General features: G+C 37.6%; 1 protein-coding gene across 2 annotated transcripts; it reads right to left on the reverse strand.

Annotated features, from left to right (window-relative positions):
• Window positions 1-842: 842 nt before the first annotated feature.
• On the reverse strand, window positions 843-14,547 carry DXPS3 (1-deoxy-D-xylulose 5-phosphate synthase 3). Of its 2 annotated transcripts, none has more exons than XM_077355318.1 (11): window positions 14,395-14,547; window positions 13,996-14,230; window positions 9,031-9,150; window positions 8,767-8,931; window positions 8,491-8,641; window positions 7,986-8,254; window positions 5,606-5,882; window positions 4,939-5,249; window positions 4,375-4,653; window positions 2,047-2,331; window positions 843-1,220 (listed from the first exon to the last, which is right to left on the reverse strand). In XM_077355318.1, the coding sequence occupies exons 2-11, from the start codon at window positions 14,161-14,163 to the stop codon at window positions 1,071-1,073; spliced, it is 2,175 nt and encodes a 724-aa protein (XP_077211433.1). In that variant the 5' UTR covers window positions 14,164-14,230; window positions 14,395-14,547; the 3' UTR covers window positions 843-1,070. The 2 variants fall into 2 exon arrangements, with proteins under 2 accessions (XP_077211433.1, XP_077211424.1); XM_077355309.1 differs by having other exon boundaries at window positions 14,368-14,524.
• Window positions 14,548-17,031: the final 2,484 nt, after the last annotated feature.

The following is a 17,031-nucleotide window of genomic DNA, read 5'->3' on the forward strand; positions in this document are numbered from 1 at the left end:
CATTCGTTAAGTACTTTTGCCCGCTAATATATTTCCTAGAAAATACATGATCACATGGAGGAATGCTCATAGTAGGGTGCGAGCTCGATGAGACGCAATCACTGTGCTACAGTAGGCCCCACCTTTGATAGATCCAGACCTTACATTTTTTAGGCCTTGCTTCGGATCTCCTATGGCAATCAAAGGTGGGACCTGCTATGGTGTAGTGACAGCACCACGTTGTAACAAAACAATATTAACAGTTCTCAGAACCTTGAAAGGAAAACTTTCAACATAAACCCAAGTAATAAAATCTCCTACAAAATTACTCACGAACTTTCCTCAGCCTACTAATGAATTTCAAACAAAGCCTGAGAGAGCCCTGTATAATTTCTCAGGAAAAAGAAAAGAAATGAGGATGTAGTGGGATTTTCTTTTTCATTTTTTTTAAGCTTTCAAACAGCTGTTACACAAATAACAGCAATTATTTTAAGGAATGTTTTTCCCTAGCTCACCGACTGCGGCAACATGGGTCCAACCATATCTTGATGGAAAACCCTCCATTTCTTTCAAATGCCCTAGTTTGGATCACCGAAGGCCAAAGAATAACACCGATCATGCAATCTAATGTCTAATAATGTGTATTCTGTCATTGAACATGGACCTGTAAAGAGGTAAATGTAGGCTAAACTTCAAATTAAACGACAGAAATAAGACATTACTGAGCATTAGGATTACATGATTGGCATAAATTCTGGGACATAGGGAAGATCCAAACCAAGGCCTATAAAATTAAAGGTTCAGATCAATCTAAGGTGGGGCCCTACTACAGCATTCATCTCATTTAAGCATGATTTCTTCAGTGTTCCGAACGATTAACTGATCATTGTCATATATTTAACCAAACGGTTTTCTTAATTACATGAAATTATTGATGAAACATATTCTAAAACCGAATATAATAGAAGCCAGTTCTTTGTTCCTCTAAATATTAGGTGGCGAATAAGGAGGTGCCGAAAAAAACCTGGTGGGGCTATGAGCATCAACCTCTCTATTGTATTGTCTATCATACTTCAATAGCCTCTACGACCTTAACGCATCAACTGAAGGGCATCCCTAGTACGACCTAGAAGACTCAATGCAGTGGCCGCAATGTGATGTCCGGTCAGGCCCGCAAGAGCTAGCTGTTCCTGTGGTGTTGCTTGCTCTACATAGTTGTCTGGTAAAACAATCGGTCGCCACTGACAAATTTTTATAAAGTTTAGAAATGGAATGCAAAATCTAAACAAAATATTCAAATAAGCTCCCATGTAAACACTACTGATCCACATTTATATGAATACATTTATTAACCGTATGAAGCATACAAATTCATCAACATGGCACATGGGAAATCAAAGGTTTACTATGACCGAGTTTTTATACGGTGCTTGAGCGTCAAGTCCCGTGTGGGTGGTACCTGCCCTTGATATTTGATCCAACGGCAGCTCACTTTTTAAGAGGCCTCTTTTGGACCAAATATCAAGGCCAGTACTTTTATCGTACGCCCACACGGGACTTGACGCTCGGACACCATATAATTTCTCACTACGACAAACTCAAAATATCAAAGGCCACCTGTCAGAAAATTTTCAGTTCATCTATGATGTAAGCCAGAACACTTGGGCCCTGTTCGTTGTGGATTTTGAGAACTAATTTTGAGTCCAAAAGTGATTATTGGAATCAAATTTGTGTTTAATTTTGAGTCCAAATTTTTTGTAATTTTCCATTGATAAAATATCACCTTAAAAAGTCATTCATGACTTCCACTACAATAGAATAACTGATTTCAGAAAAAATTTAGTTCCTGTATGTTTTGGATTTTGAGAACCGATTGTTAGAGGTGCAACTCGGGTCAGGTTGAGCTTTTGCTAAAAAAATGAATTGGAATAAACCCAAACCCGGCCCAATTTTTGGTAAAAGCTCAACCCAAATCCCCAATAATCGACCCGAGCTGCAACCCCCTGCCAATTGTGATTATTGGACTCAAATTTAAAATAATAATGAATATGAAACCGAAGTGGTTACCTTAACTCTTCCATCGAGTTGCCCGTCAAGCGAGATGAACTGTGCAACGTGCGATCCAAACCCTCCTACAGAACCTTCCTCGACCGTGACCAGAAACTCGTGGTATCTGCATAGCTCCCTGACAAGGTCGATGTCAAGTGGTTTGCAGAACCGTGCATCAGCAACAGTTACCTGAATGCCAAGGCTGGAGAGAAGGGAGTGAGCCTTGAGGCAGTTCTGCACCATCACCCCATACCCAAGAAAAGCCACACCCTTGCCCTCAACAACCACTCTTCCTTTTCCAATCTATCACATAGTTGAAACCAGTATCAAATCAGAGAGAGGTACTCCAAAATGTGATTTTCTTTGATAGAATAATAAAAGCTCAATATATATAACATGGGATTTGCTAGGAACCATCGCAAAAGGCATTTTTCGGTCCGGCCGTTGCATGAGAGAGCAGCCACCTCGGATGAATTAAATGAATAAGACAGACATTTAATTCATCTGAGGTGGCTGCTCTCTCACGCAACAGCCTGACCGTGAAATGCCTTCTGCAATGGTCCCTAGCAAATCCCATATAACATATTATATATTATAATTATATAAACATAGGGAAATAGTATTTTCACCCCCTTTCCCAGGCATTTCAACCCCCTTTTGTTTGTCTTTTCCCAAAATGACTGCATTTCCACCCCTCTTTTGTTTACCATGTCCCGAAAATAAAGTCATTTTCAGGAAAAAGACAAACAAAAAATGGGTGGAAATATCATTCCCCACACACATATCCACACCTACTTTTTACGCGACCTAACCAAAACCAGTTTCCAACTGTCTTGGTGAGGATATCAAGAAGTGGCTCTTCTGGGTGAATCGAGGGAACACCAATTTCTTTCATTGTCTCTTTCTCCCTAACAAAATGAAACATTTGTCATTAAAAATACAAAATGAAACATTAAATTAAAGGGTGTAAGAGTTTACGTATGATTATGACTAGAGTTTCAAGGGAAGTTTAACCTTTTCAAGGGAAGTTTAACCTTAACCCCTAATTTCATCAATTAAGGTTTGATTCACAGCATTTTGCAATGTTCCATTTGCCATAGTTGTGTATCCAACTTCTTAATTGGATCTAGACTGCCTCACTTTTCTAGGTGTAGGAGAATCAGAAGGGACCCATCGTTGTATTGTTTATCTTATGTTTCTTTACATTTTATGGTGACCTATTGGGGATTTTTTTATATCTATACAGAAGTATTATAGGAAATTCCCCTCTCATTGTGAATCTTTTTCAATTAGATGACTTGAGTGAGCCCTCTTTGGGTTTTCCCACCTAAGAAAGTGAATAAACATGTTCATGGGTTAGGTTCCCACACCCCCCTCCCTCCACCCACACACCCACCCTTCCTTACCCCAAAAAACCCATTCTCCTCCCCTTCCTATCTTCTCCCTTCTTCTTCCTCCTGTTATCGTCTCTTCTTCCCTTACCTAGGTCTTTTTCACTACTTCTTGGTATGAACTTTTAACACATATTAGAGCAGGTTCTGATACAGATCTAGATCAGAACCCTGAAATTCCATATCTAGAATTAGTCTCCCCTCTAGGACAGATGATAACTATGGACAGTAAGTGAGATTTGCCATCAATAGTTAAAGGTGAGTTCTCGGCTATTTATTATTCGTCATCCATAATATTACCCGTGTGTTATCTTTGAGTAACAACTGGGAAGGTCAAAACCCAAAGAAAATGATTCATCCCATGATGATTAAAAAATTGACGATCTTATTGTGATTACCATGCACTTGCATTCGATGGACCAAGCATCAGTAAAGTTTCCAATTGATGAAAAAAAGCAAACGAGACGTAGGATACAACTGCATTGAGAGATTTCCAATATGCAACAAGAAAATCTGTCTATGAAAGATTATTTTGGGATTCTTAGGCAAAAATGGGAGGAACTTGGTCACTAACAACCTTCTGTTCCCACTAGAAAAATGCATCTGTTTAATTGTAAATAATACCAAATATAAAGAGAAAAGATAAATTAAGCTGCTTTACTAGTCTCTGTGTTGACATCAGTCCAACAAGTGTCTCCATTCCAACATGTGCAATTGTTTAAAAAATGAGGTGTCCTTGCTAAATTGATTTAACTTAACAAGAATAGCACAATCAGGAATATTATGCATTTCAAGACATTTCAACACAACACCCTACAGTAGAGTATTCACATTAAGGTTCAAAACATACTAATCAGTGAACAAACAATCCAGAAAAATCACCTCAAAGACACTCAGTAGAATATATTGTGCTGCATCAGAAATTAAAAAGGACAAACAGGTATTGAGAGGTTACCTCAAGGGGTATCCCATTGCATAAAGGATGGCTCGAACCAACAACGACACCTCTTGGATATCGGAAACAAACTGGCCTGTCATCAACGGACGCAGCAGTGGCCACCATGTGAACAAGCTCATCCTCATTGGATGGTGCCATGACGATCATGTTTGGCAAGCATGACATGTATGTTATGTCGAATGCTCCACATTCCATAGGACCATCAGATCCCACCAGGCCTGCACCTGTAATTGCAAACCGCACTGGTATCCTTTGCAGATCCACATCGTGGATAACCTACCACATGCCAAAAGTGAGGAAATATCAATGATTCATCTGCACAAGTGTATACATAGATACATGTATCTATAACACATATACGCATACATATACATGTGCGCATGGAATACAGAGAATGGTACATATGTATTCATGACTATGATGCATGTATTGAGGTTTTACGTAATTATGAATGCAAACATGTGGATGCATAAATATAGGGCGGGTGAGAGAGAAAAGCAATACATATATAGTTATGTTACTTATGTATGTATTCACATATGTGCAGAAGGGAGAAAGCACCTGATCATATGCTCTCTGCAGAAATGTTGATGGAATTATACAAAATGGTTTTAATCCCCCACATGACAATCCAGCGGCAAAAGTTACAGCATGCTGCTCGGCCATCCCCACATCAAAAAACTTCTCAGGAAACCGTTCCTGAAAAGGTTTGAGTGATGAATCCACTCGCATTCCCGCGTGAACAGTCACAATCTCTTTGTCCCTCTCTGCTTCTGCAACTAAGGCCTCAGCAAAGAAATCACCATAGGTCCGATAAATGTTACTGTCCGTGAGTTTTGGGTTAGAGGTTAATGAACCCAAGCTAATGCCACCTGTTTTATGTAATGAAAAAATTATATGTATCAACAGGACGACTTCCATAGCATATTTGGGGAAAACAAAATGATAGTCACAAGTACTTAAAAGGTAAAAAGGCAATGTCAACCTAAAGAACCACAGGTACTTCAGCCATCTGCTGATGAAAAAATAGAGTAATTAACTTCCATTTATTTTTTAATGAAAAGAATAAAGGACGTGAAAAGAAATTTATCAAAATGTTGCAAGTATTATTATTTTTTAAATGGGTGTACTTTCGATGTTGATCCTACCCATAAATATATAAAAATCTATAATTTTTTTCTAAATAATTACAAATAATCAAAACAACAAGCAGAAAGTCTATGCAGACCTCCATGGCTGACCGTCTTCTCACTTTTACAGTCTTTTGACTTCTCGACTTCCTCTGTTACAACATGAATTAATACAGGTCCAGTTGAATTCAAAGATGATACTTCTTGGAATACACTAATTAGATCATCGATGTTGTGGCCGTCAACTGGGCCAATGTAATACAATCCTAGCTCTTCAAAAAGGGTCGATCCAAGTGGGCCCACCATACCACGTGCATATTCATCAACCTTAGCTGCCAATTCATGCATTCCCCCACCAATTCTCTTCGTAACACCCTGAAAAAAAAAAGGATCCATGCAAACAACAAATGAGTTGAGTGCAATATTGAGATTCACCATGAAATTGATGGGGGGAACTTTCTCTTTTTTCTTTTCCCCCCCATTTTTCCAGGTCAGTAGAGGCATGGTTTTAAATTTCCACCAAAATTGACACGAAAGAACCAAAATGTTTCCGTTTTCATCCCCACTTAAACACATACACCAAAACCAATACTGTAAGTGTATATGGTATATTATATTAGTTTATGTTTTTTTAAAAAATGGGTGAGATACATTAATCAAAGCAAAATCCTTGACAGAGATGGTCGTGCAAGCAAAATACAAAGCAAGAAAAGACAAAAATAAAACAGAAAATAACAAGTCAAGGAGGGAAGAAATTTTAAAAAAACTCTAATGAGAATGACGGCCTATGCACTCCACGATGGGCGAGGCGATCTGCCTCTGCTTTTGCCGACTGGCACACTTGATGAAAAAGAGTCGTATGACACTCCAGATGATCCAAAATCTCATCAATCATGCGGGCAAATCTCCACGGGGGAGGACTGCTCCCATCCAGCTAACGAATCACATTGATTGAGGGAGTCTCCCTCTACTATCATATTTTCAACGGCTCTGCTGTCCAATATCCTAGTGCCTTGAAGGATTGCCCTAATTCCAGCTTCATTGGAATCCTTTACACCAATAGGATCAGAGAATGCCCATCTAATCATACCAGTATCATATCTCGAGAGCCCCCCAATAGCAGCTGGACCGGGGATACCTAAGCTTGAGCCATCAAAGTTCAACTCCAACCATCCCGATTCAGGTGGGGGCCATCTAGGGGCTATAACATAATTATATAATTGCATCTGAAATGTAGTTTATATTATAGTAGTATGTATTACATAATTATATTTATATGAATTGCATGTGAAATGTAGTATGTATAAATCTTTGTAAGAATTATATGTGAAACGTGTGATGTATGGATTTGTAGGATATGTGCTACAACAACGCATGCTACTAAAGTGTTCAATTATGTTAAAGCATTATGGATGGCTATCCTGCTAATGTGATGGTTTCTAAGTGTGTGTCCACACCCCCCCTTCTTCTTCTTTTTTTTTTTTGTGAGAAGGTAACAACGTTTTTATTCATAGAAAACCACCAAAATTCAAAGGGGACAAGCTGTCCCCGGAGCTACATGTGTATTTGTCCTTATTCTAGCATTTTCTTAAGTTTCAAATAAGCCAACATTCAAGCACATATTAATTGTTGGTATTTCTCTTGAAATTTTTGTCGTTGGTGTAAATTTTACGGTTTGCAAGTTCCAATTTTTATTTTCCTGCAATTTCTCAGAAGAGCATCTTAATATTTTGTTTCATATTCTTCTTAATCAGTGCATATTGTGGTTTTCTCTGCTAAAGTGAAGATTTACATAGGATGAAGAAACTTGGGAACTAAATTACCAGATTTTCTACAAATTACAGTCCTTATAAATGGAAGAGACCCACTTATAAACCAATTCAGAATAAATGTTATCTCACATATAGAATGTGAGATGCCATTCATTGTGAATTGGTTTATAAATGGGTCTCTTCCAAATGTGTGCATGAATACCATTTAGGTTCTACATTAGTTCCATGGGGATTTTTTTATTGAATTCACTTGTAAATCTAGGAGAACAATTACTGCGACTCAGCCGCATTTTGTAAAGGGAAATGTTATCAGCACAACCTTATTTTGATCTTTGCAAAAACCCAGCTGTCTTTTCTTCTTTAATTGGCTCGTGAGAGCTTTTTGGGAAATGTAATAACCTTTTGACAGTTTTTAAACACTAAAAGACAATATGGGTTAGTGAAAATATCAAAATAGGGTTGTGCTGATATCATTTCCCATTGGAAATTGCTAAATATAAAGACATCGGGAACTTCAGGAAACAAAAAAGGTTTCAGTAATTTTCCTTTTTTAAATCACTTAGAAAATCAGTACAAATAGAATATTAATTATTAAAGATAAAAAGAGATTTAAAGTCCTTGTTTCGAGGAAGATCAATCCTTGTAATTATAATTGAAATTGTTGCTGTCAGAAGTAAATGAAGCAAAAACAACATGAAAGAGATACCTTGGCAGCTTCTCTGAATTTTCGGAAGGATTTACTGGACTGGAGCTTGGTTAGAGTGCTGGATAGAGCATTAATTGCCGATTTTGGGCCTTCCTCAAGCTTTGGCTGTAAAGAACGTCTACTATCATTTAAGATCACTACCATGTTGGAATCTAGATACCCAGCATTGCTCATCGCTTCATAGAGCTGACCAGCCATAGTAGTCCCATTACTAATCACTGTCACAATGTGATCCTTCATACCTTTAAGATCCCGTGCAACAGCCATGCCTGAAACCCACAGAATCAGTAAGCAAACCAGTTAGGGAGACCAATATTGAGATTTGAAATTTGAAACAACCAAATTCTCTCAGACATACTTCTGAAAAATGGGGAAAAAATTACAGATAAAAATTGTAAATGACCTGAAAACCCATTTTAGAAAATCTACAATAGAAGAAATGGTATTTGGGAAATATTATAGTGCTTTTGGTTGCCAGGAGAAAAAGAAAGAAGAAAAACACTACCAAGCCCAGCAGAAACACTGTTGCATCCATGCCCGGCACCAAATGCATCATATTCGCTCTCAGAGCGAGATGTAAATCCCGAGAGACCATTCTTTCGCCTCAGTGTATGCATAAGAGACCGCCTCCCCGTGAGAATCTTATGTGCATATGTCTGTTCGATTGCAACACCTCAATTATCATAGTTTTAAGATGAAGTCCCTTGATAGACTACGACAATATGAATAACAACAATAACTAAGCTATCCAAATTAAAATACCTAGACAGCATGTAACAACCTGTTCGCCAACATCCCACAGTATCTTGTCCATTGGGGCATGGAAAACATAATGCATTGCAACAGTTAGCTCCACCACTGCGAGGCTAACTTTAAAGGGTCTCTGTGTTTTGGACATGGTAAAGGCTATCTCTGAGCGGATTTCATCAGCTAACTGTTTCAGTTCCTGCATTTTAATCTTCGAACTATTACCAGATTCTGAAAAGAATTTTGACTCTTGATAGTCAAAGCCTTCTAAAGATACCATAAGAGTAATGAGGAAGACCTTGGGAGACAAGTTCTTCAAATGAATTGGAGTTTCCACGGTATCCAGTATGGGTGTCGGAGCCTTTTCCCAGAAGAAATCATCAGCATCAGGTAGAGCAGCTACCCCAGTCCCACGCCCCTGCATCCATATACATGAAAGATTAACCACAACGAAAGCATCAAAACATTAAGGAAAACAATATAAAATAGTTGTATGCCACTAGAGGTGGTCAGATTTCACCACTGACCAACTTATCAATATATAGTAACAGCTAGACAATAATGTCTAATCTCTAGAACTGCAGTTGGAATTCACTAGTTCACCACCCCAGGTCTTAGTAATACATGCCAAGTCTAGCAACAATACTCTAGATTTCCTTGTAAAATTGCAATACAATAAAAATGAAGAAAGAGTTTCCAAACCTTCACAGTATTGAGAATAGAACTTTTCTCCAAATCATTGGCTGGAATAACTCTCAGCCAAGGAGCATTTTTGGTCATAAAGTTCACGGGAATGTATTCTCACCAAAATTACTGATATCACTGAAGCTTCTAGATCTATGCATTTGGAGTTAGCTTTATCTAGTCCAAACAGTCTCCTCCAGTGCCTAGATTTATGCAATTGGAAGTACCTTGGCAATGGAAGAAGGGTTTATTTCACTATTCCTTCCTACCAACTCCCAAGCCCCCTCTTCCCTCAGCTAACCAAGAAACGCATTAGAGTTGCCTCCGAAGAGTCCATGGTGAAATGTCTTGCCTGAGCCAAAATATTATCCACCATCCCAGAGAGAGAGAGAGAGAGAGAGAGAGAGAGAGAGAGAGGGAGAGAGAGAGAGAGAGAGAGGGAGAGAGAGAGAGAAGGGAAGTAGCACCAATTATTTCAAAATTTTGAACTCCATTATTTGTGATGTAAATCTTTCCTTTGTGAATGTAAAAGCTCTGGTTTAAAAAGGGACTGGACCAGCACGTCCAACCTGGTTTGGCCGGTACTATCCATCGAGCCTGCATAGATTTCAATAAAAACAAAATGAACCGATGGTCTAATAATTAGACCACTAGAACCGTTTGAACCCGTCGGTTTGGTGAAACCTAGAGGTTCATTTTTTTTTATGATTATTTTTTGAATGGCAAATGGTAAAATGATTCATTAAAAGAGACCAAATGGCCCAATACAGAAAAAGAGAACATCATAATACAGAGAAGACAAATAATAACAAGGGCAAGACAAAATTATGGGGGAAGGAAATCAAAGATCTCAAAATCCTCCATTAGAGCCCGGCCCTGTCTTACCTATCTGCTGCCCCATTCGCCGATCTCCTAATATGACAAAAGGAAATACTCGAAGAGCCAACAATGTCTTTAATCTCATTAAAGAGGGCAGCAAATCTCCAGGGGGGGGGAAGATGAGAACCAGATAACCATAAGATAACATTCAAGGAGTCCCCTTCCACCATTGCATTATTAAGATCCTCAATCACAAGGAGTTTAATCCCTTCATGGACGGCGCGCACCTCTGCCTCATTAGAATCAGCAATACCTAAAAAACCGCTAGAGGGAGGGGTGTTACCCAAACATGAATAATCGATGGGCTCCTCTCAACGCTACAACAAACCTCACGCCACCCCTACCATATATCATAGGCAAAAACAAACTGAAAGCTTGGAAGGGACTTGGCCCAAAAAATCGTCAAAGCCAACACCTTAGCGAACAAATAAGAAACACTCTTTGTGCTGCCCTTCAAGATCCTAAAATTTCTCTCTTTCCACACCATCCAAATAACCACAAGAAAGGAAATATTCTACAAAATCTTACCTTTAGTCCTTTACTACGCCAAGGGACCACTTGACAACAATCCAAGACATCAATGGGATCCTTAGGGAAAACCCAAGAGATACAAAATCAACTCAAGAGGCCGCTCCAAATCTCCCTAGTCAGCTTACAGTGGATAAATATATGATCCAATGTTTCCCCATCCTGAATACACAAAGTACAATGGGGTCAACAAACCCCATCTTCCGCTTCCGCATTAAGTCCACCTAGAGGTTCATTTACAAACTATATTTAGCAACTTAATTACTAAAAGTCATTATATTTAAATCTAAAAAATATGTAAACAAGTAAAAACCTAACACTTACCATTTACCAAGTTACCATATATACCATGTATAATGGGAAATTTTGGGTGCCAACACAAGTTTATTTAAAACCTCATAAATATAAGCCTCCCTTAGCTATTGAATATCTTATAAAATGCAAATTTAGGTATCACTACTAAATATCTTACAAATGTAAATTTCCATAGAGCTATTAAGTACCTTATATCCATAGTTTTAAAAATCCCCACGTCATCATGAACTCCCCCAAGTCGACTCCCTTTTACCTTGGCCCATTCCGCATTTTGCCCTGCAGAGTCAATAAAAACTCCTTTGTCTCCCCCAAATTATGATCGCATCAACCAAGTACCAACCGCATCAACCGAGTACTCAACGGCGTCGTGCCGAGTTGACTAAGATTTTCTTCGGCTGCATTCTGCACTGCATCCGTATTTTTAAACACTACCATATATATATATATATATATATATATATATATATATATATATATATATATATATATATATATATATATATTTACGGCCTTATATGTGTTACGGTATTACCTATACTATATATAATGGGAAAGCATGGGTTGTCATGTGCAACCGCCATGCTATATAAGGCACTACCAACGGGCTATTTAAAGCATTACCAAAATACTCTTGTGTGTGTGTGTGTGTGTGGTGTGTTAGTTAATTAGGCTATTGATATCCGCACGACCATGTTTTGATAATGGGACGACTCACTTTGTATTAAAATTCTCTGATTGGCTGCTGAGAGGCTTTTTGGCAATTGTAATAGCCTTTGACAGCTTGTTAAACAATGCAGAATAAGGTGAGTTTGTCCCATTATCAAAACACGGTCGTGTCGATAACAGTTCCCTACAGTCTATATATATAATTGTTATTCCATCTATTACATATTTTAGTAGGAAACATTAATGAAGAAACCAAGGATTTGAAAGTTGGGTTCTTGTGTAGTTGAGTTACCAAATTAACTTTCCTTATGTGCCTAACCTGAAGTCGATTAATAGAAGTAAATTAATTAACTTGGTTAAGGAAATTTAATGATGTTCGACCCATTCCTTTCTTTTAACTCTTCTAAATAATAGAAAAGTTGTGTTACAAGTTATTTACGAAGGAATCAAACAAAAATCTAATGCCCATTTCTTTACCAAGTTAACCTATGTTGCATCAATACGGGTATGAATGTCGAAATCCAACGCGATTGTTGAGCGTCAGATTCAGCAAACTTCAAAAAGAAAGATTCGTGGATTCACCGAAATATTTTAATCAACTTCTAAATTTTTATTGTTTAGAAAATAATATGGATATAAAAAGTAATATATTAGAAACTTTAATAGGTTAAGTAAATATAATGTTTTATTTCCATTTAAAAACTTGCTATCAAGATGGATAAAACTCAAAACATGTGGTCATTATAAAGATGTGGTAATAGTATTGAGAAAAGAAAACAGATAAAAGAGATCTAGAGGTGTCGTAGTAAATCCTGAAGTATTTAAATCTGACACATCTCCGACTTGGGTACTTCGCTCATTTAGAAGAATTCGTGTAACATGGAAGTCAACTAATTAAATTAGAAGTTAATTACCAAGTTACCTACATGCTCAAGTTATCATTGCCTATACTTTTATTTTTTTTCATGTTAAGTTATTTTTCCTTTTATCTAATTTTCAAATTTTATTAAGAAAATCATGGTTCAACCCTATTTGAACCCAAGTCGGACTGGTTTCGAACCGAACTGAGACCTTTTCTGATTTGATCACCAATCCAGTTTTGCTTTCTTTTTGTTTTTTTTTGTTTTTTTTAAAGTGATATCCCCAATCAGGTTTTTAAAACACGTAAAAGGGAGATGCATAAATAGATGAATCTCCGGCATGAAATTGTGAAATAATCCGACACAACCATGACTCAAAATGCAAAGCGAGATTATGGAGATATCACACATAGCTATTTTACACAGATTTTTCTAAATGAATGACGTACCCATGTCGGACACGTGCTAGATTCCAATATTTCAGGATTCATTGTGACACTCTTTTATTTCTTTTATCTATTTTTTTATGAATACTATTGCCAAAATTTACAATTTCTGCATGTTTTGACCTGTATCCATTCTAATAGCAAGGTTTTTATTTGAAAATAAAACATTATATTTACTTAACCTATCAAAATTTTCAAAATATTACTTGCCAGTTGTTACAGCCATATTATTATGTAAAATTTGAGAATTGATTAAAACGTTTTAGTGAATCCAAGAATCTTTCTTTTTGAGGTATGCCAAATCCGACATGATACCCGTGTTGGATTCCTACACTCGTACACGTACTTAAGCAACATAGATAGCATCTATAAGGTCCGAGAATGTCGAACACTGTAGTTGTTTGCATAGGTAGATGGACCAATCTATACCTATTCTTTCTATGATGATGACCGATGGCATCTCACAGACCGATTGTCAGCATGCACTTTCTGACTAATTCTAAGTATTAACCCTAAATCAACAACAGCAAATCCGAGACAACTAACGACAATCAAATGATGAGTTTGACTTACAAGATATGCCAATGTGGCCTTTGATGCTAGTTAATGGAGAAACAAAACAAGAAACCAAATATTCAAAGCAAATAGCTATATACAACAATGCTGTCTCCAATGCCATATAGAAGATAAAATCCAAGAAATCTGGTCAGGAATTTTACAATTTCAGCCCCATGCACATCAATACGTCACCATAAATGATCTCTTAAGAAAGCTATATTGGCATCCTATAATCCATCAAATAATAATATCACCAACAGAATTACAATTTTTCCATCAAAATTTATGTACATAAATCATTTAGGGGGGAGGGGGATTTTGATATACCTTGCATGAACTTCTAGAAGCAGAACTTGAGTACATGTTCATTTTCAGGGATTCACAACCAGAAGGTTCAGAAACCCTAATGACATCCAATTTAGGAGATAAAAAACTAACTTGTCCGCTAACAAGAGCCCTAATTCCAGATGTGCATTGAGCAGTAGCAGAACTCATCCTTAAAATCAGAACTCAAAGTCCTCAAAACCTCTCACTTGTAATAAAAACCACCATGCAAAGATTTCTGCAACAAAAATGAAAAGGAAAAAACCCTAGTAAATTGCTAAAATACAAAACTATCCAAAATCTGATGCATGAATCCACTGAGCTTTGGAAATTAAACCATGCAAGAAATTAATAAGAGAAAAATTAGAAAAATACTGGAATGCAAGAAACAAAATCCCTCACAGAAATGATCGGAACACTTTCGAAGGTCGAAACAGTTCAAAAGTGTAACCGTTTCTCCTTCCCCCTAACAAAAAGCTGTGAGATATTGCAACAGTGAGCTGAGAGAAAACACACAGGGCGCAACATAGAAAATGAGAATTCCCTATTTATATACAGAGAATGGAGAGCGATACGAAGACGAAATAGGTGGGCGTCAGGACAAAGACGGCTAATTATTACGCGACACGTGGCTTTCTTGTCCCTAGCCTCTCTCTCGGCATCCTGCTTTGCTCTTCTATTAATATAATAATCGTGATTTATATTAATCAAATCACTCGTTTGCCTTGTGAAGAGATTAATATCGGACTCTATTAATGAGGATTTTGTTATGATGCGCATGGGTGCGTAATGCGCAAAAATGCCTTTGGATTCCAGTGGGCCGTTTATTTACAAATGCCAAAAGGGCGGATTTTTTGAGGGCCCGTCATTGAAAGAGAGATTTTCGCGCCGTAAGAAATGCCACGTGGACGCGATGCAATTCTAACTTCAATAACCAGGCGTGCTCAGACGGTCAGACCTTTATGGTAAATGCCACAAAGGAAGTCACTCTCATGCTCCTTCTTGGGCCCACTTCTTGGGCCCACTTATACCTCATTTATGTGATCAGAACATCAACCATAAGTCATACCAAATGCCATGGAGAACACCATGATCAGATGATCCTAGGCCCTTGCTCAGACGATCAGATGATCAGAGAACACCATTGTTTTTTTGGGTTGCCCTTCATCTTACGCATTGGATGTCTATTCGGGATTGGACCAAGGCCATGTGGATTAGACTCGTGATGTTCTGCAAGATAGATGGTCTAGATTTTACATACATGCTCCCCTATGCCCCCCTTGAAGAGGACCTACGAATTATATTTTACCATTGATCATAAGAGTGGCTTTCTTCTTCGTCCTTCTCTACTTTCATACTGCTGCTCTCTATCATTGTATAACTGAGTTTGTTGGCTCTGCCTTCTAAGGATGACACTAAAGACACAGGCCGTTTGGATACAAGGATTTTATAATCCATGATTGTAAAATCAAAATCTAGGATTTTCCAGTATAATACTTATATTTTAAAAGCTAAAACTTGGATTTTAGCTTGTAAAATCCAAGTTTTAGGGCATGTTCGTTTCAGATTATGACAACCGATTGTCAGCTCTATACCTATTATTGGACAGAAATTTAAATGTAATTTTGAGTCCAATAATAGGTTTTGGGAAATGCACTTCGGTGAGATGGTTCAATGAGGGTGCCCTTGGAGCTGGTTTTTCAAGGGCGCCCTTCAATTTAGCATTCCTCTGATTATTAAGATATAAAAATATCCTTCTTATTCATTTTAAACCGTGTTTTAAATTTATTGTTTAGAGATATTGCTTAATTGGATCTCATCCCACATTCTTCTAATATTGTTTTCCGTAGAAAGCTCTCGAACTTCAGTAAGTCACTCGCCCATCCAGGGATCGAGGAAAGGAGGTGTTGCTGATAGATGTGAACCCCTTTGTTCTTTTCTTGCCACAAGCATCACAAAAACCGCTAGCATTGTTAGCATTTGAGGATTTGGCTTCTTTTAGGCTTAGGGGCATAAGATCAACTGTCGAAATGAGTAGGGAGAATCCATGAGAGATAACTTTTGAAATACAAAGGACTAGATCGCCTACACATACCTGCAGTGGATGTGCAAACGGTCAACGGTTTCTCTTGCCTCGAGAAAGAGAGCACAATGGTCGACGATGACCATTCTCTAATTTTTTAGGTGATCAACTGTTAAAATTTTACCAAGACATGCAAACCAGGCGAATGCTCAAAACTCTAGTAGGGATAGGAGAATTCTATCATGTTGCCTAGGAGATCAAAGTAGACACAGGCACTGGTAGAAAGAGCGAACTGAAAACTTTCCTCCTCGTTCCTCTGTCCATACCCTTCAGTCATATCCTTTCTTATTAATGAAATTGTATATGACAATTATTATAATTGTTGATTCGCTATTGCGTAGAGCAGTCTTCGTGTAAATTTTGTTTTGTGATATTAAAGAAATATAAACAAAACAAACACACAGTAAAAGATGAATGCTGATTCTTTCCTAATGAGCTTTTTGTGGGAGAATCAGAGAGCTGGGAAGTTGAGTCACAAGATGATAGCCTCCCTTGACTATTAGTGGTTCTTGAGATTCTTTGTGCTTCCTCTTTTCCTTAAATATTGCTTCTAAGGATAGGTTTTGTCTTTGTTCCCTTGATCTGCATCCCTATTCTTCGTGATAGGGTTAGTGTTCTATATGCTAGTTGTAATATCTTTCTCATTCAAATAAACCGGCAGGGGTCCACGCCGAACCCAGTTTACCTATTAAAAAAATAACAACGAAAAAAGCTTTTCTTATTTCATTGATATGAATAGAGAGATATGAGTATAATTCTTTAGCAATGAAGGTCTTTAATTACATTTTCTTAAAAAGGAACTTTGATAACCAATCACGATTTTATTGGAAAGGTTTGATTAAATATTTGGAGCCATCCATTATATTTTCAAACATTTTAATACCATAAATAGTGAGAAATATATAAGAAGCCATGAAACACAATGACAAAAGGTCCACGGTTAATTGGAATCATGA

The sequence above is a fragment of the Tasmannia lanceolata genome, unplaced genomic scaffold (genome assembly GCF_043159265.1).
Source record: "Tasmannia lanceolata isolate RefF3 unplaced genomic scaffold, GAP_Taslan_0.1 ptg000003l, whole genome shotgun sequence".
Classification (NCBI taxonomy): Eukaryota; Viridiplantae; Streptophyta; class Magnoliopsida; order Canellales; family Winteraceae; genus Tasmannia; species Tasmannia lanceolata.